Source organism: Alosa pseudoharengus, unplaced genomic scaffold (assembly GCF_046254945.1).
Source record: "Alosa pseudoharengus isolate Yale_2024_CS ecotype anadromous, Long Island Sound unplaced genomic scaffold, YU_APseudo_1.1 YU_APseudo_1.1_scf_6, whole genome shotgun sequence".
Taxonomy (NCBI): domain Eukaryota; kingdom Metazoa; phylum Chordata; class Actinopteri; order Clupeiformes; family Clupeidae; genus Alosa; species Alosa pseudoharengus.
Window position 1 is genome coordinate 9,966,030 of NW_027468848.1, and position 25,386 is coordinate 9,991,415.

At 42.8% G+C, this 25,386-nt stretch overlaps 2 protein-coding genes across 2 annotated transcripts; both read right to left on the reverse strand.

Annotated features, from left to right (window-relative positions):
* Positions 1–264: 264 nt before the first annotated feature.
* On the reverse strand, positions 265–1,926 carry LOC143106519 (E3 ubiquitin/ISG15 ligase TRIM25-like). The gene is made up of 2 exons (XM_076270827.1): positions 1,270–1,926; positions 265–845 (listed from the first exon to the last, which is right to left on the reverse strand). Exons 1-2 carry the CDS (start codon positions 1,852–1,854, stop codon positions 738–740), a joined length of 693 nt encoding a protein of 230 aa, XP_076126942.1. The 5' UTR covers positions 1,855–1,926; the 3' UTR covers positions 265–737.
* Positions 1,927–6,357: 4,431 nt separating this feature from the next.
* LOC143106529 (tripartite motif-containing protein 16-like) lies at positions 6,358–15,225 on the reverse strand. Its single transcript, XM_076270837.1, has 8 exons — positions 14,638–15,225; positions 14,118–14,213; positions 13,410–13,643; positions 9,668–9,839; positions 9,536–9,568; positions 9,279–9,338; positions 8,436–8,492; positions 6,358–7,170 (listed from the first exon to the last, which is right to left on the reverse strand). The coding sequence occupies exons 1-8, from the start codon at positions 15,223–15,225 to the stop codon at positions 6,656–6,658; spliced, it is 1,755 nt and encodes a 584-aa protein (XP_076126952.1). The 3' UTR covers positions 6,358–6,655.
* Positions 15,226–25,386: the final 10,161 nt, after the last annotated feature.

A 25,386-nucleotide genomic window follows, 5' to 3' on the forward strand; every position in this document is an offset into this window, starting at 1 on the left:
AAGCTATCAGCTCAATACTCTTTCTTATTTTTTTACATTTAACTTCAGTTTCAGGAGTGCAGGTCAATGTTACCTTGAGGAAATGGATGTGATCATCTGTGTGTGAAAGCTGCTCCAGCTCAGCATCTCTCCTCTTCAGCTCAGTAATCTCCTGCTCCAGTTGCTTCAGGAGTCCTTCAGCCCGACTCACCTCAGCCTTCTCCTGAGCTCTGATCAGCTCTGTCACCTCAGAGCGCCTTCTCTCAATGGAGCGGATCGATCCTCTCACTGTCCTCCACTGCTGTCTGTGCAGAGCTCTGTTAGGAGACACACAAAGAGGAGGGCAGGAGACACACAGAGGGAGGTGAAGCTGAAAGTGTTTCATGGTGTCAGTGGTTCTTTGTGTGTTTGTGTAGAGATGGTAGCAGAGGCACAGTTACTCACTGGGCTCACAACAATCTAGCCAAAGGGTGGAATTAAAACTTTATACTGCTAATGTTGACTCTTTCATCCCCCAGACCTCAGCAGTTATATCACAGGTTTAATTTGCCAAGAATTAGAATAATTTACAGTACTGCCAATTTTGACTCTGAGGATTAAGCATCAATGTCTATCGATTTTGCATGTGTCTGCTATTACAGTATATCCACCATTAAGCAAAAGGATAAAACTAAATTAATTCTGAGTATTGATATTATGGGTATCCATGATCTGTGACATTAATGACGGTAACATTTGAAACCTTCATCAGTCTGCTGTTATCTTCTCACCTTGAGAGTCTCCACAGCCTTCCTCAGCTCCTGCAGCTCCTTCTCTCTCTCCTGGATTCTCTGCTGGAATCTCCTCTGGGTCTGCCCCAACTGATTCTGTTCATAGAAATACAGACAAACTCAACTATACTTCCTATTTATTTATCAAAACAATGATTACAAATAGCCCATTGCTATTTCTTGATGAACAGGTAATATAAACATCAACTCTTTTCAGTTGAAGAACTGGTTTAAAGCATTAAACACAAATCAAACTGGGTCAGAACCTGTAATATCGGACCCTTCATTCCGTATCACATTCAGGTTGATGCTGCCATGTCAATGTTTAACAGGTTATACAACATTTTGCACTTTGCACCTGCTAATGACTTCCTGGTTTGTGAGTTCTCTAATGAGAACAAGTCTGCAAAAAAATCAGTAAACTTTAAGAAGTATAATGTTCCTGTTAAATACAAACACATTATTTGTGTATCAGACCTTTCAAATAAAATGAAGACACAAGTGTAGCTCCAGTAGTCACCTGTTTGTTTTTCCATTCAGCAGCAGCTGTGACTGTGTCATGGCCTTTATGTTCGTCCATCGTGCACAGATAGCAGATACAACTCTGATCAGTCCGACAAAATATTTCTAAAACTTTCTTATGTTCAGAGCAGATCCTCTCCTGTAGCTGGCCTGTGGCATCAACCACTAAGTGTTTTCTCGGGTTTGCATCATTGTGAACTTTGAAGTGGGTTTCACAGTAAGACACCAGACACTCCAAACAGGACTTCACAGCTTTGAGTTTTCTCCCGGTACAGACATCACACTCCACTTCTCCCGGTCCAGCAGTAGATAGAGCAGGAGGGGCAGCCTGCATTCTGGTCTTCCTTAGTTGTTCCACAAGCTCTGCAACAACATTATTTTTGTTTAAAACAGGTCGTGGAGCGAATGTCTGTCTGCATTGTGGGCAGCTGTAAACTCTCTTCTGGTCTTCTTGATCCCAGCAACCCTTAATGCAGCCCATACAGTAATTGTGTCCACAGAGAATAGTCACTGGATCCTTCAGTAGATCCAAACAAATCGAGCACATTAAAATGTCTTCGTTACTTGAAATCGCCTCTGCCATTTTCCTTACGTACTAACAAACACTAGCCTACGAGAAGAAGCAGTTGAGCAACAATTTTCTTTCACTTTCGTTTCTGCGTGTTGCTTCCTTGTGTGCCGATCGGGGTCAAAGTGCCCGTCCATTTAGTTAATCATGACAAGCTGCATACATAATGTGACCTACTGTATTATAAAATACTAACACCAGCTGTATAGCCTATATTTCTACATTATTGTTTTCATTGTGAGTTTCCCATGGATAAGGACATATGAAAACATCCAAAATTTGAAAGGAAATTAAACTCTAAAATACTTTCCCCTCAAACTAGATAACTGAAAAAAGTAGGTTAGGCCTATCGGAATTCGGGACGCATTCATGTAAAGCCACCGATTCAGAAGTGACAAAATGCATGGGCAGACGGTCGCAGGGCAGCTATTCATAGTTGGATATCAGCTGTGATGGTGCTGCCATCTAGTGGAGATATGTTGTACTATGTGCCTCAAAGTCTGCACAGCAAGTAGTAAAATGAGCTGTACTGTATAGGAGCCAGGCATAAATCAAGACTGAGGTTATATTCATGATGTGTGTATTTTAGTGTGTTTATTTAGTTTTGTCACAACCACCTGGCTCAAAGTAGCTGTGACATTAAATGGGAGACCACACTGTAGCGATATGTTCAATAATATATAAGTTTATTTTAACATTAAAAAGATAAAGTCAGTATAGTGTATAAAAAAAAGGATAGTGTAATGCAAAGTATGTCTAGGGGTGATCAAACAAAAGTGTAAAACGCAACGTCGGTGCGAGGAGCTACGGGCCAAGGCTCTCCCCAGCGGAGCAGCCACGGAGTGACCAGGAACCAGGCCAGAGCGTCAGAGCGTCAGAGTCAGAGGGCGTCCATTACCCATGAGGTCTCCTTTATAGGGCCACCCATTACTCCCAGCACCAATGGGCACACTCCATGATCTGCAAATTGGGAACAAGGCAGCACAGACGAAAGGGGCAGAGCCCAAACAGGCATTAGAAAAGGTGTAATACTGGGAATGACCAGCAAGGCCTTAACAGTTTTGTGTCATGAGTATTTTCTGTTAGGTATACCTATATGGTACAAATGATTTCACTCTGTGAACTCAAGTCTGAATACAGTCGGACACACACAAAGAAAATATACAGCATCAGCATTACAGCCCATTACAGGAAAAAGGCCAAGACAAGTAGGCGTTTGGCAGATTTACATAAAAGAACAACAACAACAACAAAATCATTATACATTTCTTTTTTCTATTTCCCCATTTCTTTATTATGGGTTTGTTGATATCTGTGAGCCCCCCACTGCTTATCTTGTGAACGTGTGTCAGCTCACATATCAGTGCTGTAATACCCAGTCATGTCAACAGGTGGCAGTGTTGTGGTCTGGAGAAGTCGTGGGCATCAGCAGCATTTGTATTTCTAACTGCTGATTTCCCCCAGAGAGCCAGACAGATAGCAGACAGATGGAGGTTTCTGTGTGCTGTGTGTGGAAACAGTGTGAAGTGACAGGAGTCTGATGGAGGAAAACTGGATGAACTTACATTTGAAACTCAAACCCAATTCCCTGATATTTGCTGTTTGAAGTCCAGTGGGTGTTTTTTGACAGCTATATGACCTGGTGATAACGGGGTGCAAGTGCATTGCTGTACAAGTGGTAAAGTGAGCCGTTCAGGTGTGATAGAGGCACTAAGTGGGCAGCGCTGTTCAGGTGTGACTAAGTGCACTAAGTGGGCAGTAGTTTGTTTATTTGTATCTGCACCCAGGCACACCTGTGCAGTTTGTTTATTTGCATCTGCACCCAGACACACCTGTGCAGTTTGTTTATTTGTATCTGCACCTAGGCACACCTGTGCAGTTTGTTTATTTGCATCTGCACCCAGACACACCTGTGCAGTTTGTTTATTTGCATCTGCACCCAGACACACCTGTGCAGTTTGTTTATTTGTATCTGCACCTAGGCACACCTGTGCAGTTTGTTTATTTTAAGTTCAGGGTTCTTGACAGAATACCAGCGGTCAAGCAACACAATAATAACAGGCAGTGCAGAAGATGCCCCATTAAAATAGGCCTTTTACATGTACTGCCTGAGGGTAGAGTGCACTATATGGTGCTTCTATTTCTATCTACACCACAGACCTTTTTATTGTGTCATAATAATGTATACACAATATTGTAGAGTCATACACCCCTTTATTCTCACCTAAGGAGGACTGGAGGTGTGAGGGGAGGTGGTGGGTTGTGAGCAAAGTTAAGCCAATGCTGTTGCTTCGGCAGGTAGACTGCAAAAATAAGTTACCTGGCAGATGAAGAAGGAGGCGTGGCAAATTCCGTCACGCTCCTCCTGAACTTCCGTTTGTAAACGCCATTAATCTCCAGCTCCTCCGTGGGCTCCCCAGTGCCATCCCTGGAGATGGACTGCAGCTGATCCAGCACAACTTGTCTCCATGACAACCATGCAATGCCACAAGGTAGCAAAATGTACTTTATTTGTGCTTTAATACATACATGTACTGTAATTCCATAAGTGACCTGAAAACCTACTGACAAATGACATCATAACGCTTCACAAGATGAAAATGAATATTGCAAGTGAGGCGTTTCACATCCTGGCCAATTAAATGCACAATTTGGAAGAATACAAGGATTTCAAGCATCTAATTTTTTGGTGCTGCTTTAGGATTAATGCCGATTAATATTTTGTTACATACAATGGCTTTCGCAAACAGCCATGTCACTCAAATACTCCTGGGAGGATTTCAACACTCAACATGGTTAAGACTTGCACACTAAAACAATAAACAAACAAACAAAAAAGAAAACGTATCAGTGATGAAAAATGTTCAGCTAAACAGCAGCTTCAGTTTTGCAGTATTGTGTTACCTCTGAGATGGAAAGAATATGAGCATATATATTTTAGTGTGTGAGGACTAACATCAGCTGATGAAGTTCCCGCCGTTTAAAGGCATCAGTGTTACAAGACACAAGAGGAAGATGTAATCATATTTTGAGTGGTTATTAGAACATTATAACAAAAATATAGTGAAAAAATCCTAAGACTTTGCCTGCAGACTGTAACCTGAAAACATGTGTCTCTTATGTAAAGGAACAGACATGCCCTTCATTATTGTAAATCGATCGTCTTTATAATCTCACACATGCTCACGGGGAAGGACATGATCACGTAACTCATCCTGGCTTGGCTTGTCGTTCTGCTCCTTGGTGTTGGGCTCTAGCTGAAGAGCTTGATGAAGCAGCCCTGGCAGTATGGCTTGTGGTTCTGCTCCTTGAAGGTGCCCTTGTTGAGCTGCTTGAGGCAGAAGGTGCAGACGAAGTGCTCGGGGTGGAACTTCTTGGCCATGATGGTGCTGATGCAGCGACCTGTGATGGGATGTGATCTGTGCATGAGTGTGTGTGTAGCGCTAATAACCTGTAATGGGATGTGATCTGTGCATGAGTGTGTGTAGCGCTACTAGCCTGTATGGGATGTGATGGGATGTGATCTGTGCATGAGTGTGTATGTGTGTGTGTGTGTAGAGCTACTATCCCATGATGTGCTATGATGAGATGATCTGTGTAGTATTTGTGCATGAATAATAGCACACGGAGACATGGAGCCACGGTAGTGCAGTTTACTTTGTGCTTCAGTTCTGATACAGAAATGCCCAAGGCGAGAGTGGCCAATACCATTACCGTATTTACTCTAGTACTGCTATCATTTGGGGCAGCGTGGCCCATGGTTAGCACTCTGGACCTGTAACCCCGACCAGTGGGCACGGCTGAAGTGCCCTTGAGCAAGGCACCTAACTCCTCACTGCTCCCCGAGCGCCGCCGTTGATGCAGGCAGCTCACTGCGCCGGGATTAGTGTGTGCTTCACCTCACTGTGTGTTCACTGTGTGCTGAGTGTGTTTCACTAATTCACGGATTGGGATAAATGCAGAGACCAAATTTCCCTCACGGGATCAAAAGAGTATACTTATACTTATATTACCGTACACTGTATGAACTACTACAATCTGTACATGAGTGTGTGTGTAGCGCTAAGAGCATCTGTATGTAACTGAGTCACAATAACTTCACTGCTGATATAGGACCTAGCCAAGCCAAGGGTAGAGTGTGTCAGTGAATGTGGTCTGGACAGGAGGGTCATTGTGTCAGAGATTCTGACAGTTCCTGCCCTGTGATCCACACACACTCCCATTCTGGTATCTGGCCACTAGAGGGAGTTGTGTCTCTTCATTACTGTGCCTGAATGAGGAGCCAGAGCCAGAGAGGACCAAACTCCAGGACTGATCTGACCTTTTGATCCTAGTTTCAGACTGACACACACACTATCCCACATCATGCACTGATGTCTAACCCCCAGACAATTTATTATTTATTCAAACAATTTCAACAATTTGAACAAACAATTATAAAAGGTTTCAGAAACAAACATGGATTATTTTCATTGATTACATGACTCAAAAATATGAAATATACTCCGTCAACAGTAGTGATCATGAGGGCTATTTATTAAAAAATAAATGCAACATCCACCATAACATCCCATACATATGGTACATTTTGTATGCAAGTCTTTTGGGGCAGCCATATCAGCTATGTTGCAACAAAAAGTGTATATTTCATCATACACCAAACATCTCTTTTTAATCTCTTGAGTACAAGCTCATAAATATCCACTTCTAGTCCACATCACGTAATGCCCCACCACCACACACGTGTTACATATCTGGTCAGCATCTATCTGTATCTGGGGTCTTTACATTTATGTCCTGCTGTATACAGTGTGGATCACAACAGCTTCACTGATGAATCAGTGCTTATCCAAAACCCAGGGTAGAGTGTGTGAGTGAATGTGGTCTGGACTCTGTGCAGGAGGGTCATTGTGTCAGAGATGCTGTAGAAGGCCAGAGATCCTGCCCTGTGATCCACATACACTCCTATTCTGGAGCTGGCCCCGAGAGGGAGATCAGTCTGTTTACGATTGTGACAGAAAGAGGAGTAGGAGCTGTAGGGGAGCAGGATCCAGGACTGATCATTACCTCCAAAAAAACACTCAACACCCCATCCTTTCCTGCTGATGCTTTTATATGAGACTGCTATATATACCTCCCCACTCCTCTCCACCTCCCAGTAGCAGCGTCCAGACACACCCTCTCTACACAGCACCTGACCCCAATCATCAAATCTCTCTGGATGATCAGGATATGACTGGAGCTCATCTCTCCTCTCCACCCTCCTGTTCCCCTCAGACAGATGGAGGTCTCTGTATGCTGTGTTTGGATCCAGTGTGAAGTGACAGGAGTCTGATGGAGGAGAAGAGAGAATTAGACTAGTAATTGTGTATCACAGTGTCTGTGTGTGTGTGTGTGTACAGTGTGTGTGTGTGTGTGTGTGTGTGTGTGTGTGTGTGTGTGTGTGTGTACAGTGTGTGTGTGTGTGTGTGTGTGTGTGTGTGTGTATGTGTGTATACAGTATATATGTGTGTGTGTGTGTTTATGTGTGTGTATGTGCCTGTGTCCGTGTGTGTGTGTGTCTGTGTGTGTGTGTATGTGCCTGTGTGTGTGTGTGTGTGTGTGTGCCAACCCACTGACGACACACTTAGACTTGTATTTGTGTATTGCAATAAGTATAAGTATATATACTCTTTTGATCCTGTGAGGGATATTTGCTCTCTGCATTTAACCCAATCCGTGAATTGGTGAAACACACACAGCACACAGTGAGGTGAAGCACACACTAACCCGGAGCAGTGAGCTGCCTGCATCAGCTACAGCAGCGCTCGGGGAGCAGTGAGGGGTTAGGTGCCTTGCTCAAGGGCACTTCAGCCGTGGATGTGGGCATGGGACAGCAGTGCTCAACAACTTCCCCCGCCCACATTTGTCCTACTGGTCGGGGAAACCCTTCGGTTACAAGCCTGAAGCCCTAACCAGTAGGCCACGACTGCCCCAGTGTGTGTGTGTGTCTGTGTGTGTGTGTGTGTGTGTGTGTAGTGCCTGTATGTGTATGTGCTTGTGTGTGTGTGTATGGTTATGAGCCTGTGTGTGTGTGTGTGTGTGTGTATGTGCCTGTGTGTGTGTGTATGTGCCTTTGTGTGTGTGTGTGTGTGTGTCAGGATTGTGCAAAATTCCAGAACTGAATTGAAACTGGCTCTTAAATTCCAATTAAATTCTTGAATTTCACTTGCATTTCAATTGAGGTAGCAAACAGGAAGACGAATTGCAATTTGAATTGTACACAACCCTGGTGTGTGTGCGTGTGTGTGTGTGTGTGCGGGTGTGTATGTGTGTGCGTGTGTGTATGTGTGCGTGTGTATGTTCCTGTGTGTGTGTATGTGCCTGTATGTGTGTGTGTGTGTGTGCCTGTGTGTGTATGTGTTTGTTTGTTTGTTTGTTTGTGTGTGTGTGTGTGTGTGTGTGTGTGTGTGTGTATTTACAGTCATGTTACTGTGTGTGTGTGCATATGTGTGTGTGTGTGTGTGTGTGTGTGTGTTTATTTAAAGTTACTGTGTGTGTGTGTGTGTGGTTAGTGACCTTTGTAGTTGTGCATGTACTGTATGTGTCCAACTTACACTGCAAGAGCTCCTCTCTGGTCACTGGTTCAGAATAAGCAGCCTGGACATCAGACACTGAAACAGAACATATCACTTTACTACCAAACACTTAGATTTTGCAGTATGAAGAGAATATATATTGATACCAGCATATTCATTTTCAAATCACATCAGTAGAGATTGTATAAAGAAGGTTATGTGGCATTATGAGTTCCCAGCTGCTTAAATCTTAAAGGCCTCCAACCTCCCACTGACGAGTCCCTTATCTTCATTAGGAGGGTAGGGGCATGTTTAGATGCCCTCATCTTCATTAGGAGGGTAGGGGCATGTTTAGAGGTCCTTATCTTCATTAGGAGGGTAGGGGCATGTTTAGAGGACCTCATCTTCATTAGGAGGGTAGGGGCATGTTTAGAGGCACTCATCTTCATTAGGAGGGTAGGGGCATGTTTAGAGGACCTCATCTTCATTAGGAGGGTAGGGGTATGTTTAGAGGACCTTCTGTTCTAACCACCACAATCAGTTCATTAATATCACAAGACAACTGCAGAAGTAATGGGTGTAATCTAGTGGTTTGGAGTAAATTATAAAGTTACTGTTTGTTAAAGCTGAATTCTAACTCCATCTCTGATCTCTGAGCTTCTGCTTTTGTTTGTTGTTATTAATCCATTTAAACATCTAAAGGGCCTTCATTTCAAACTCTAGGGCCCAGCCACACCCCCATGCCTCTATACAGTAGGTTTGATATCTGAAAGAATGTTTTAAAGATGAAAAGATTCAGTGAGATTCAGTGAGTATCATTCTGTTGCTAGACCCCAGATACAAAGCCTTAGAGGCTGTTAGAATCAGAGAGTACAGACTCACTTAATGGTGGCAGCACCTCCTTACTGTTTGTTCTTCTGACTGGGAGTTCAGGATCAGCATCTGGGAACCAACACAGAGACACTCATTCACCCAGGATCAGCAGAACAAACCAACACACATCTTGCTTTGCATATTATCTTGTGTGTACTCCTCCTTTTGGGAAATGTTTGTTTTTAACATTTGGGACAGGCCTGTTAGCTCTGGAAGGAACTTTTATTTCAGCTGAAGATGGGAATGCAACTTAATAACAGACTCACATTCTAAAGACTGGATGATCTGGATATGTGCCACTGTTGAGAGACACATAACATACAGAGTCAAATTGTGTTAGAACATAACAGTGTATAAAAGTAGTTCGTCATTGTGTCCATTCTAGATGATTGTCCAACCTGCTGCAGATATCTTGGCTACTTCCTGCTTGAAGATGCCACCCAGTTTCTCCTCCAGCTGCACCTTCACTGCAGAGACAGATTCCTTCACAGCATCAAAAGAGACACTTGGGTTGAAGGTCATGCTGGGTAAGTCTGTAGAGCGAGTAGGGTCTCGGAAGGATGGAATATTCTACGGAGAAAAATATAAGAGTTGAGACAGTTTATTATGAATGTCATGCTGGTTGGAACTGTACTGCAAGGATAGGGCTGCCACATGCACTGGATTTCCCGGGATTGTTCTCTTTTTTGAGTGACTGTCCCGGATAATTAATAATATTTCCCAGTACACGAATTGTCCCGGTTTTTGGTGAAAATTAACTAGGGATGCACGATATATCGGCGGCCGATATATTATTGGCCGATAAGTGAAAAAATGAAATTATTATTATCGGTCCGATAACAGAATTCTGGCCGATAATTTGCGCCGATATTTTTTAAAGTCCTAATTTAGGCCTACGTAAGGTCCGTCTGGCTACACTGAGCTACTTGAGCTTGGTTGGCTATACTTTTTCCTCAATATAATGTCAGCGGTGTGAATGTATTTCACCACTCTAACAAAATCTGTGGATATGCGTTCATTTGGGAATCTGTGCATCTCAAAATCCTCTCGTGAATGATCCGCCATTTAACCTTACCAGAGCGGAGCTCAGCCCTATCTAGAGTCGTGTTGTGCTGATGTGTTTGCACTTTACCGCGCTGGTCGGGGAAACAAATAAACAAACTCGTTAATGGGACGAGTACAAACCTCGGGGCTAACCCTTCATTTCTGCTGCAGCAGGTTGTGCGCAACAGAGTAGACGGACATAAGATACAGTCTGAGGAGTTGCAGCTTTATTCAGTTACCCGCAGTTGAAACTAAACCTAAGTTTCCCTCACAAACTCTGATTTGGTCGCTATTAGGGGTGTAACGGTACACAGAAGTCACGGTTCGGTTCATACCTCGGTTCGGACATCACGGTTCGGTACGAGTTCGGTACAATGGAGGGAAAAGCAAAACAAAAATGCAAAAAGCATTTTTTTTTTTTGTACATGTCTCAGGCTGTACCACCTAGTGTCATACAGTCTCTTCCCTGAGTTATCTGCAACAGCCTGAAGTGTGTAAGATAGGCTAAACAGTACAATAAGTACCCAGGCTCCATCTGTAACTTGTAAACAAAATAAGACAATCAGCTATAAAACTGAAAATAGGCCTACAGCATCTCTTATTTCTGAAAGTGCAAATTACATAGAAAAAATATTTTTAAAAATCCACTTAAGCAAGACCTTCAACATCTGTGTTTAGTTGTATATGGAAGGGTCTACAAGTTGCCTCAATATTTTTTTTATTGTGTGTAAAGTAATAATCTAGCCTACTAACTGAAAATATCACACTATTTTGCCTTTTAAAAAAAAAAACGAAATTGCTCCTTTCATTTCATAAAGACTACAACTAGAAGTCACGTGACTGCCCTTTGACGTTAACTCACCGTAGCATGGTCTGTTTATTAGCCTGGTTAGCGTTGTCACTTTATTTTACTGTCTATGCACTTAACACTACCAGCTCCTCATGTGAGAAGTTACAAGTTATCCCAACTTAAAGGTAATTACCACGCGATTTACATAGCTTTCTGTCATTACGAAATCATTTAATTTAAGCCATAGGTTTTGGCCCTATTTGTATGTGTATCCAAAGGCTGCTGAAGCGCAGGGGACGTTTTTTCCCCTCGTTTCAGTGATTGGTAGCCTACATCATCTGGGTGATGGCTTCGAATATGTGTAGCATTTTTTCCACTCACATACCCAACAACTGCTGAACAACGCCGACACACAGTTTCATCTTATCCACCACTCTTTCGCCTGTACTAACGTTACTGTAACTGAAGTTCTCAAACTTGCGATATTAAAGAGACCAGCGGATCCTCTAACTCTTGTGGGTCTAACCTTAGTGCTGCTAATGACTGACGGACTCGACCGACGACCTGACAAAAAAAACATAGGCGCCAATCAGAGCTTCAGAGCTAAGGCGAGGCTACAGATTAGCGTTAGGTGTCGCTAAAGAACTCCCGTAACTCTCGCTACTTAACAGTAATTGCGCATTACATTAATTAATGCGCACACGAGTTTTATGTATTTTTATACCGTGTATTCTCCGTGTAAATTCATGCACCGAACCGTGACGCCCGTACCGTTTCGGTTCAATACGAATACATGAACCGTTACACCCCTAGTCGCTATACTGTAGCAGCTTATTCCCAGCTGAGCCGTTTATGAGTGTTTAGTCCTAAATGAAAACGATTCATACTCTCTAGCCACTCACTCGCAATTCACTGACGTCAGGTTCACTTAAAGGAGCCACACATACTGTAGGGCTAGGCTACTGTTATGTTGACTGCTGTACTATTTAGGACTATTATGAGTTCTGTCCATCATTTGGTGGTAGGTAAAATTACTGCAATACAATTATGCTTATTAAATGCTTTCCCCAAATCACTTTTCACAATTTTTTTCAAGAGTAATATCATCGGTTATCGTATCGGTACAAACCAATAAATATCGGTTATCGTTATCGGCCCTAAAATTCCATATCGGTGCATCTCTAAAATTAACTTAAATTATAATTTCTGCTAATTTCAAACGGTTTTGTTCTTGTTCTTGGTCTTTGTTCTTGTTGTGTTTATGTACACAGACATAAAAACCATGCTTTGTGTTGATTGGCAGCAAATATAGAGTTCACATTATTACCTAGCAACTGCCACGCAACCACAGACCAAGACCCCACTTTACACTTAGTTACACGCGCCTGTCCCAGTTGCTCTGTAGGCTAATATAAAAAGGGACAGCAGCAGGGAAAGGAGTCCAAAGCGAGTGCGTGTGTCTGTGTCAACAAGTGCATCAGGGCAAATATAGGTAAGAAACTATAGGAAATGTTTCAACATTGTATTCAGCACGCGCATCAAGCACAAGGGCACCAAGGGACAGAGGGGGTACCAAAATGTAGCAAATAGCCCTAAATAGCTTTACTGCTAACTGCTTTTCTCTCTTTCAGAATGTGTATGATGTCAAAATGCACCAACTTCCTGTTACATGCAAGGACTTGTAGGTTACTTACTCCAATAAATTGGGAATCGCATCTTGAGTGCACACCAGAGAGAGAGAGATAGACTGGCAGGTTCCAGGTGTCATTGTTGATATTCCCTTTTAAAACTTATAACTGCTTATAACAACTTAATATTATGCATAGTATTGTTAATATTGTGGTATCAATGTGGCACAAACGAACAAGGCTAGAGTTTATGGATTAGCCTTATATCTTACAAGAGCTGGGTTTTATGAGAAAGCTTAGACTGAACGACCTTAAAGTGACAATGCACCATATAGCCTAAGTTCGACAGAATCCGGGGTCCCAGATTTTCAGTCAGGGCTGTTTCCCCCAAATGCTGCAGACATAATGAAGTTCATCAGTTGGTTTAGTGTGTGTGTGCATTAGTGTGTTTAGGTGTGTGTACATGTTAGATACATACTGTACATACTGCATGTAAAGCAATACAATCTATGTGTTACCTCATCACACATCATACAGCTCAGATACAGATTTGTATTACACACTGTTGGTGTTTGGACTTATGTCATATATTTCACATAAACTATCAACTCAATATTTTGTCTTATTCTTTACATTTATGTTCAGTTTCAGGATCAGAATGTTCAGATCAAATGTTACCTTGAGGAAATGGATGTGATCCTCTGTGTGTGAAAGTTGCTCCAGTTCAGCATCTCTCCTCTTCAACTCAGCAATCTCCTGCTCCAGTCGCTTCAGGAGTCCTTCAGCCTGACTCACCTCAGCCTTCTCCTGAGCTCTGATCAGCTCTGTCACCTCAGAGCGCCTTCTCTCAATGGAGCGGATCATCTCAGTAAAGATCCTCTCACTGTCCTCCACTGCTGTCTGTGCAGAGCTCTGTTAGGAGACACACAAAGAGGAGGGCAGGAGACACACAGAGGGAGGTGAAGCTGAAAGTGTTTCATGGTGTCAGTGGTTCTTTGTGTGCTGTAGAGATGGCAGCAGAGACTCACTCACTGGGCTCACTACAATCTGACACAAGAAGGTGGAATTAGAACTTGATACTGCTAATGTTGACTCTTTCATCCCCCAGAACTCAGCAGTTATATCACAGGCTTAATTGGACCCGATAATTAGAACTTTTTACAGTACTGCCAATTTTGATCCTGAGGATTAAGCATTCATGTTATTGATTTTGCAGCTTAATTCCTAATGTCTATTGATTTTGCATGTGTCTGTTCTTATATCCACCATTATGCAAAAGGATCAAACTAAAGTCATTCTGAGTATTGATGTTATGGGTATCCAAGATCTGTGATATTAATGACGGTAACATTTGAAACCTTCATCAGTCTGCTGTTATCTTCTCACCTTGAGAGTCTCCACAGCCTTCTTCAGCTCCTGCAGCTCCTTCTCTCTCTCCTGGATTCTCTGCTGGAATCTCCTCTGGGTCTGCCCCAACTGCTTCTGTTTATAGAAATACAGACAAACTCAACTATGCTTCCTATTTATTTATCAAAACAATGATTACAAATAGCCCATTGCTATTTCTTGATGAACAGGTAATATAAACAACATTAACTCTTTTCAGTTGGAGAACTGGTTTAAAGCATTAAACACAAATCAAGCTGGGTCAGAACCTGTAATATCGGATCTTTTATGCCATATCACATTCAGGTTGATGCTGCCATGTCAATGTTTAACAGGTTATACAACATTTTGCACTTTGCACCTGCTAATGATTTTCTGGTTTGTGAGTTCTCTAATGAGAACAAGAGTCTGCAAAAAATCAGTAAACTTTAAGAAGTATAATGTTCCTGTTAAAAACACATTATTTGTGTATCACACCTTTCAAATGAAATGAAAACACAAGTGTAACTCCAGTACTCACCTGTTTGTTTTTCCATTCTGCAGCAGCTGTGACTGTGTCATGGCCTTTATGTTCGTCCATCGTGCACATAAGGCAGATACTAATCTGATCAGTACGACAAAATATTTCTAAAACTTTCTTATGTTCAGAGCAGATCCTCTCCTGTAGCTGGCCTGTGGCATCAATCACTGAGTGGTTTCTTCCTGGATTAAGTTCATTATGAGCTTTGAAGTGAGTTCCACAGTAAGACAACAGACAATCCAAACAGGACTTCGCGGCTTTGGGTTTTCTCCCGGTACAGACATCACACTCTACATCTCCAGGTCCAGCAGTAGATAGAGCAGGAGGGGTAGCGTGCATTCTGGTCTTCCTTAGTTGTTCCACAAGCTCTGCAATAACATTATTTTTGTTTAAAACGGGTCTTGGAGCGAAAGTCTGTCTGCATTGTGGGCAGCTGTAAACTCTCTTCTGGTCTTCCTGGTCCCAGCAACCCTTAATGCAGCCCGTGCAGTAATTGTGTCCACAGTGAAGAGTCACTGGATCCTTCAGTAGATCCAAACAAATCGAGCACATTAAAATGTCTTCGTTACTTGAAATCGCCTCTGCCATTTTCGTTACGTGCTAACATACACTAGCCTACGAGAAGCTGTTGAGCAACAATTTTCTTTCACTTTCGTTTCTTCTGAGTGTTCACAGCTTCCTTGTTGCGTGCAGAACGTAAAGTGCCAGCCCACTTTTGTTAATCATGAATAATTAATAACATGACAAGCTGCAAACATAATGTGACCTATTATAAAATACTAACATGAGCTGTATAGCCTACATCTCTAATTTATTGCTTTAATTGTGAGTTTCCCATGGATAAGAAAAAGTGAAAACATCCCAAATATGAAAGGAAAGGAAATTAAACTCTAAAATACTTTCCCCTCAAACTAGATAATTGGAAAAAAGTAGGTTAGGCCTATCGGAATTCGGGACGCATTCATGTAAAGCCACCGACTCAGAAGCGACAAAATGCATGTGCAGACGGGCGCAGGGCAGCTATTCATAGTTGGATATCAGCTGTGATGGTGCTGCCATCTAGTGGAGATATGTTGTACTATGTGCCTCAAAGTCTGCACAGCAAGGAGTAAAATGAGCTGTACTGTAGGAGCCAGGCATAAATCAAGACTGAGGTTATATTCATGATGTGTGTATTTTAGTGTGTTCATTTAGTTTTGTGTCATGAGTATTTTCTGTCAGGTATAATACAAATGTTTTCACTCTGTGAACTCAAGTCTGAATATAGTTGGACACACGTAAAGAAAATGCTCAGCATCAGCATTACAGCCCATTGCAGGAAAAAGGCCAAGACAAGTAGGCGTCTGGCAGATTTACATATATAAAAAATAATAATGCTGTAATACCCAGTCATGACAGTTTTATGTTCTGGAGAAGTCGTGGGCATCATCAGCATTTGTATTTCTACTGCTGATTTCACCCAGAGAGCCAGACAGATAACAGACAGATGGAGGGTTCTGTGTGCTGTGTTTGGATCCAGTGTGAAGTGACAGGAGTCTGATGGAGGAGAAGAGAAAACTGGATGAACTTAGACTTGGCTTTTGAAACTCAAAACCAATTATTGGGTGATTTTTGACAGCTACATGACCTGGTGATAACGGGGTGCAAGTGCATTGCTGTACAAGTGGTAAGGTTAATTTGCATCTGCACCCAGGCACACCTGTGAAGTTTGTTTATTCGTATCTGCATCCAGACACACCTGTGCAGTTTGTGTATTTGTATCTGCACCCAGGCGCACCTGTGCAGTTTGTTTATTTGCATCTGCACCCAGACACACCTGTGCAGTTTGTTTGTTTGTATCTGCACCCAGACACACCTGTGCAGTTTGTTCATTTGCATCTGCACCCAGACACACCTGTGCAGTTTATTTATTTTAAGTTCAGGGTTCCTGACAGAATACCATCGGTCATGCAACACAATAATAACAGGCAGTGCAGAAGATGCCCCATTAAAATAGGCCTTTTACATGTACTGCCTGAGAGTAGAGTACACTATATGGTGTACACTTTTTATTGTGTCATAATAATGTATACACAATATTGTAGAGTCATACATCTCTTTATTCTCACCTAAGGAGGACTGGAGGCATGAGGGGAGGTGGTGGGTTGTGAGCAAAGTTAAGCCAATGCTGTTGCTTCGGCAGGTAGACTGCAGAATAAGTTACCTGGCAGATGAAGAAGTAGGCGTGGCAAATTCCGTCACGCTCCTCCTGAACTTCCGTTTGTAAACGCCATTAATCTCCAGCTCCTCCGTGGACTCCCCAGTGCCATCCCTGGAGATGGACTGCAGCTGATCCAGGACAACTTGTCTCCATGACAACCATGCAATGCCCCAAGGTAGCAAAATGTACTTTATTTGTGCTTTAATACATACATGTACTGTAATTCCATACGTGACCTGAAAACAGACTGACTACTGACATCATAACACTTCACAAGATGAAAATGAATATTATATGAGTGAGGCGTTTCAAATCCTGGCCAATTAAATGCACAATTTGGAAAAACACAAGGATTTCACTCTCATTTTTTGGTGCTGTTTTATGGAAGAATATTAGACTCAAATGTTTTGTACGTATCACGTTTTGAAACTGTAGAAATTATTTGTAACTGTAAAAATGATCTGTACAAGTAATTGTCAATATCACAAATATGCCTTACACTTACAAATCTATTCTACGGGTACAGATCGGTTTTACAGCTACATCTTACAGTTAAAAATATTTTACCATTACAAATATATTCTATAATTACAAATCAATATTCTACGTACAAAAAGTTGTCCTACAGTTACAAATCTTTTCTGCAGGTGCACAGACTTATGCACCACCTTAGGGATAAGAAGCCTCTCATATGTATAGATAGATAGATAGATAGATAAATACTTTATTGATCCCCAAGGGGAAATTTAGGGGGGTCTCAGTAGCATACAGACATCACACACAACATGCACTTACAGCAAATGGTAAATATAAGTATAAGTATAAGTATAAACATATAACCAAACTCCACTGTACAATAGAGACAGTAGGAGATAAGAAAAGCTAACAAAACTAAAAATACTATATAAAATATAGCTGCAAGCAGCAATGTGGGGGCCAAGCAGTGTGCTATAGCAGGAATGGCATTGCCAGGGCATGAGCAAGCAATCACAGCAAGTTTGATTGCAATTGGATAAAGAACGGCTGAGAAATAAGCTCATTTACTTTGTTACAGCGCCCCTAGATGCCAAATTACACCAATGTCCTTGTGTGTTCTCACAATCAGTTACGATGTCCCTCTACCAAGTTTGGACTTCATACACCAAAGTGTTGCTGAGATGTGAGCTCACGTTCTTTATTACAGCACCCCTAGAGGTCAAATGAGACCACTTTCCTTGCATGTCCTCACAATCAGCTAATATGTCCATGTATCAAGTTTGGACTTCATGCATCAAAGCGTTGCTAAGATAGGAGCTCACTTCCTGTATTGCAGCGCCCCCTATAGAGGCCAAATGATTCCAATTTCCTAGTGTGTCATCATAATCAGGTAACAGGTCCCTATACCAAGTTTGGACTTTTTACACCGAAGCGTTGCTGAGATACAAGCTCACTTCCTGTATTACAGCGCCCCCTATAGAGGCCACATGATGCCAATTTCGTAGTGCGTCCTCACAATCAGATACCAAGTCCCTGTACCAAGTTTGGACTTCATACATTAAAGCATAGCCGAGATGTCAGCCCACTTCCTGTTAGGCGGCATCGTCGCCATGTGTGATTGGCTGTCACGGGCAAATAAACTTGAAATTAAAAAATCTGACAAGTATCGTTTGTGCGGCTCGGTCTGAAGATCATCTCCGCTAAGTTCTGTGAAAATCGGATGAAATTTGTAACCGCTGAAACTTCTCGTAGTGTTTGGACCAAATCCAATATGGCGGAGGTCCAATATGGCGGAAAGTGACGGGATAGGGGTCGATGAACTCGAGATTGTTCAAGGATTCAGACGCTATCTTAATTGTGAAAATCAGACAAAAGAGTCAAGGATCACGCGCATGAACGCATGTCCAGCTTTGAACTGGTGGTGGCGCTAGAGTGTTCAATGTATATGCATAAAAATTGCTGTGAGTGATTGGGACAGTGTCCTGACTAATGGTATCAAGTTTTGTTATGTTAACTCAAAGTACCACGGAGATGTTAGTCCACTTGCTGTTTGGCGGCTTCATCACCATATTTGATTGGCTGTCACGGGCAAACAAAAATGAAATTGAAAAATCTGACAAGTATCGTTTGTGCGGCTCGGGCAGAAGATCATCTCCGCCAAGTTCCATGAAAATCAGATGAAATTTGTGAACGCTGAAACTTTTCGTAGAGTTTGGACTAAATCCAATATGGCGGTGATCCAATATGGCGGAAAGTGACGTAATAGGAGTCATTGAACTCAGGTCGGTCCAGGGATTACAACAGTTCCTGATTTGTGAAAATCGGACCCACCGTTCAATGGTCACATGCGTGAATGCAATCCAGGTTCGACCCATTGGTGGCGCTAGAGTGTTGGGCATAGAGTTCTATAAATTGGTGAGAGTGATCATGGGACGGTTCTGAATCAGTGTGCCGAATTTCATAACTTTAGACCCAGCGGTTCTATTTTCGGCCAAATTTTGACCCGTTGGTGGCGCTAGACGGCTGGGTTTAGAGATCCGTAAATGAGCGTGAGTGGTCAGTGGAGTGTCCCGAAACTTTCTGCCAAAAAATCTACACGTTTTAGCCAGGCGTTCTATGGGCTGCCATAGACTCCAATGGCAGATGTGTAATAATAATAAATATAGCTGCAAGCAGCAATGAGGGGGCCAAGCAGAATAGGCCAGAGTAGCCAGGGCGACAAGATAGAACTCAGCAGACATCCGCGATCAATGCTTTCAACTAGTGTAACATCAAAACATAACTGACTTTGTAGGGCTGAAACAGGGCTGAGTATTACTGCTGCCTCCGCCAGCCAGCTCCCCACCTAATCACCCCTGCCCGTCCCACCCCGTCCTGCCCCGCCCCGCCCCGCCCTTGCACGCACGCATTAGAATGAACTGGATGGAACATGTTGTCATCAGTTTCACATCAAAAAATAAAACATCGATAAAACACATCAGCAACTACAGATCAAAATGCAATATTGCTAATTGCAGCACCCCCTACAGGTCAAAGGTCACCAACGTTTTTGAGCGTCCTCCTAATGGGGTCATGAATCCATGTAGTAAGTTTGGTTATGATACATGGCAGGGTTGCTGAGATATGAGCTCACTTCCTGTTTGGCGGCTTAGCTGCAAGTTTCGATTGGCTGTTAAAGCCGAATGCTACTGTCAATCTTTCCGAAATGCGTGGCACTGATAAGGCATGGTCTGAAGATGGTCTCTGCCAATTTTGGTGAGGATCCGTTGAAATTTGTGACCTGCGAAAATTTGTACGTGTTTTTGATTAAATCCAATATGGCGGCCGAAGCAATTATGATGACATCACAAGTTGGCTTGGGTCGGCCTAAGGACCTCCAACAGTATTACCAGACACCACTAGTGCATTTTAATTCTAAGCACAACTGCAGCTACAGGCCAAAAGAAATGTTTCTTAATTACAGCGCCCCCTAGAGGTCAAAGGTCACCAGATTTCTTGAGCCTCCCCCCGATTGGGTCCTGAGTCCATGCACCAAGTTTGGCTGTGATACATGCAAGGGTTGCTGAGATATGAGCTCACTTCCTGTTTGGCGGCTTCGCCGCATATTTCGATTGGCTGTTACGGGCGAACGGTTTGAGTTCCGAAGACGAAAAGGAGTATCTTTTGTGAGGCTTGGGCTGAAGATCATGTGTGTCAAGTTTGGTGACGATCGGACAAAATTTGTGACCTGTGAAAACTTTTTAGTGTTTTTGATTAAATCCAAAATGGCGGAAAATCCATCATGGCGGAAAATGACGTCATAGGGTGCGTTGAACTCGGCTTGGTCCAAGGATTCCAAAGATATCTCATTTTTGACAATCGGCCATACGGGTCAAAAGTTACGTGCTTGAACGCATGTCCAAATTTGGCCTGTTGGTGGCGCTAGAGCGCTCAAGGTGCCGGTATGAAACTTGGTGAAATTATTCATGAGACTGTCCTTAATCAGTGTGCCAAATTTCACAACTTTTCACTAGACGGTTCTATGGGCTGCCATAGACTCCAATGGCGGAGGAAAGATGTTAAATAATAATAATAAATATAGCTGCAAGCAGCAATGAGGGGGCCAAGCATAATAGGCCGGAGTAGCCACGGCGACAAGATAGAACTAATCAGACACCCACGATCAACACTTTCAACAAGTGTCACATCAAAACATAGCTGATTTTGTAGGGCTGAAATAGGGCTGAGTATTGCCACCGCCTCCGCCAGCCAGCCCCCCACCTAATCTTCCCAGCCCGTCCCACCCCAGCCTGCCCCGCCCCGCCCCGCCCTTGCACGCACGCATTAGAATGAACTGGATGGAACATATTGTCATCAGTTTCAAATCAAAAAATAAAAGATTTATAAAACACATCAGCAACTACACATCAAAATGCAATATTGCTAATTGCAGCACCCCCTACAGGTCAAAGGTCACCAAATGTTTTGAGCGTCCTCCTAATGGGGTCATGAATATATGTAGTAAGTTTGGTTATGATACATGGCAGGGTTGCTGAGATATGAGCTCACTTCCTGTTTGGCGGCTTCGCCACCAATTTCGATTGGCTGTTATGGGCGAATGCTTTTGTCAATTGTTACAGAGAGCAATATATTGGTAGGTTATGGTCTGAAGATGGTCTGTGCCAATGTTGGTGAAGATCAGATGAAATTTGCGACCTGTGATAACTTTTTGATGTTTGTGATTAAATCTGACATGACGGCCGAATCAATTACGATGACATCACAAGTTGGCCTGGGTCTGCCTAAGGACATCCAAAAGTATTACCAGACACCACTAGTACATTTTAATTCTAAGCACAAGAGCAGCTACAGGCCAAAAGGCATATTTCTTAATTACAGCGCCCCCTAGAGGTCAAAGGTCACCAGATTCCATGAGCTTCCCCCTGATTGGGTCATGAGTCCATGCACCAAGTTTGGCTTTGATACATGCAAGGGTTGCTGAGATATGACCTCACTTCCTGTTTGGCGGCTTCGCCGCAAGTTTCGATTGGCTGTTACAGCCACATGCTACTGTCAATTGTTCCAAAAAGCAATGCACTGATAAGGCATGGTCTGAAGATGGTCTCTGCCAATTTTGGTGAGGATCCGATGAAATTTGTGACCTGTGAAAACTTGTACGTGTTTTTGATTAAATCCATTATGGCGGCCGAATCAATTACGATAACATCACAAGTTGGCTTGGGTCGGCCTAAGGACCTTCAACAGTATTACAAGACACCACTAGTGCGTTTTAATTCTAAGCACAACTGCAGCTACAGGCCAAAAGGCATGTTTCTTAATTACAGCGCCCCCTAGAGGTCAAAGGTCACCAGATTTCTTGAGTGTCCCCCTGATTGGGTCCTGAGTCCATGTACTAAGTTTGGTTATGATGGATCAATGGGTTGCTGAGATATGAGCTCACTTCCTGTTTGGCGGCTTCGCCGCAAATTTTGATTGGCTGTTACGGGCCAACGGTTTTAGTTCCGAAGACGAAAAGGAGTATCTTTTGTGAGGCTTGGTCTGAAGATCATGTGTGTCAGATTTGGTGACGATCGGACAAAATTTGTGACCTGTGAAAACTTTTTAGTGTTTTTGATTAAATCCAAAATGGCGGAAAATCCATCATGGCGGAAAATGATGTCATATAGTGCGTTGAACTCGGCTTGGTCCAAGGATTCCAACGATACCTCATTTTTGACAATCGGCCATACGGGTCAAAAGTTACGTGTGTGAACGCACGTCCAAATTTGGCCTGTTGGTGGCGCTAGAGTGCTTGAGGTGCCATCATGAAACTTGGTGACATTAATCAAGGGACTGTCCCTAATCAGTGTGCCAAATTTCACAACTTTTCACCAGACGGTTCTATGGGCTGCCATTGACTTCAATGCCAGAGGAATAATAATAATAAGAAACAGTAGAAACACAATGGGTGCCTTCGCAGCTTCGCTGCTTGGCCCCCAAATATAGCTGCAAGCAGCATTGAGGGGGCCAAGCAGAATAGGCCGGAGTAGCCAGGGCGACAAGATAGAACTCAGCAGACATCCGCGATCAACACTTTCAACTAGTGTAACATCAAAACATAACTGACTTTGTAGGGCTGAAACAGGGCTCAGTATTGCTGCTGCCTCCGCCAGCCAGCCCCCCAACTAATCACCCCTGCCCGTCCCACCCCGTCCTGCCCCGCCCCGCCCCGCCCTTGCACGCACGCATTAGAATGAACTGGATGGATCATGTTGTCATCAGTTTCACATCAAAAAATAAAAGATCGATAAAACACATCAGCAACTACAGATCAAAATGCAATATTGCTAATTGCAGCACCCCCTACAGGTCAAAGGTCACCAACATTTTTGAGCGTCCTCCTAATGGGGTCATGAATCCATGTAGTAAGTTTGGTTATGATACATGGCAGGGTTGCTGAGATATGAGCTCACTTCCTGTTTGGCGGCTTCGCCACCAATTTCGATTGGCTGTTACGGGCGAATGCTTTTGTCAATTGTTCCAGAAAGCAATATATTGATAGGTTATGGTCTGAAGATGGTCTCTGCCAATTTTGGTGAGGATCCGCTGAAATTTGTGATGTGCGAAAACTTGTACGTGTTTTTGATTAAATCCAATATGGCGGCAGAATCAATAACGATGACATCACAAGTTGGCTTGGGTCGGCCTAAGGACCTCCAACAGTATGACCAAACACCACTAGTGCGTTTTAATTCTAAGCACAACAGCAGCTACAGGCCAAAAGGCATGTTTCTAAGTTACAGCGCCCCCTAGAGGTCAAAGGTCACCAGATTTCTTGAGCGTCCCCCTGATTGGGTCCTGAGTCTATGTACAAAGTTTGGTTATGATAGATTAATGGGTTGCTGAGATAAGAGCTCACTTCCTGTTTGGCGGCTTCGCCGCAAATTTTGATTGGCTGTTACGGACGAACGGTTTTAGTTCCGAAGACGAAAAGGAGTATCATTTGTGAGGCTTGGTCTGAAGATCATGTGTGTCAGGTTTGGTGTCGATCGGACAAAATTTGTGACCTGTGAAAACTTTTTAGTGTTTTTGATTAAATCCAAAATGGCAGAAAATCCATCATGGCGGAAAATGACGTCATAGGGTGCGTTGAACTCGGCTTGGTCCAAGGATTCTAACAATACATCATTTTTGACAATCGGGTCAACGGGTCAAAAGTTACGTGCGTGAACGCACGTCCAACTTTGGCCTGTTGGTGGCGCTAGAGCGCTCAAGGTGCCGGTATGAAACTTTGTGAAATTAATCATGAGACTGTCCTCAATCAGTGTGCCAAATTTCACAACTTTTTACCAGACTGTTCTATGGGCTGCCATTGACTTCCATGGCGGAAGAAGGTATAATAATAATAAGAAAAGATAGAAACACAATGGGTGCCTTCGCAGCTTCGCTGCTTGGCCCCCAAATATAACCGCAAGCGGTGATTTACGGGGTCCGAGCAAAACGAACATGATAGCATAGCTTTTTAGTTTTACATATGCTTTGATTGTTTGGGCACAATTGTTCAAAAGAAACGTGATCGGATTTCGGTTATCGGATTTCAGTCACCGGATTTCAGCTATCGGATTGGATCAAATCTTGAAAATGGGTTGTTCAAAGGGAAACAAGGATCCTGAAATTGGATTAGATCACATAATCTATTCTTGGTTTTGATCTGGATAAAACCTTCACTTTGTGTCGTTCAAAACTTTTGAGTTGGATTGGAATAAATTTGATGCATAAAATTAGGATTACCCTGTGCTGTAACATTATAGTGTGCTAACCTCCACAACCCAACAGTATTCTAACAATACTTGATTCTACAGGACTATTTATTTGTTGTGGATAAGATGAAGGGTTTGATAATGGAAGGCAGTGTTTCCCACAGAATTGAATTGTATTTGTGGTGCTGGGTTCTGTGTCGGAGTCAATAAGATAAACAGCGTATAATTATACAGTTATACTTGCCTTGCACTACAAGTCCATATTGACAAGTAGCTGTAATGCTGTAATGTTATAGTGTGCTAACCTCCACAACCCAAAAGCATTCTATTCTAGTATGCTAACCTCCACAACCCAACAGTATTTGAACAATAATGCTTTAGGTGGGATTTGAACTCTCAACATAAGGATGACCAGTACAAGGCATTATCCCACTAAGCCACAGTCAATCCTACATCTTTGCCAGTCACATTCACATGGTGAAAATGTGTATTGGTAAACACACAAGAAAAACTCCAAGTATACATTTGACAATAAAATGAAGGGCTTTCCTGAAAGAGAACACCTGAAAACGTTTGGAAATTCTGGGGCAATTAGACATTTGTAGAGAAGAACAGTAATGGATGAAATATAAATATGATAGACTTAATGATGAAGGAAAAATAGTAAACAAAGAAGTTCCCCTATATGTCATAGAGTGTGTCGGCATTCTGATTCTTGGCAACTAATGAGTGTGAATGTTGATTGCCTGATGTCATTCAGGTGGTGTTCAATGGTGTGAATCTTCAATAACCAATAGCATGTGCATCTTGAGCCCAAAGCTCTAGCAGGATTCA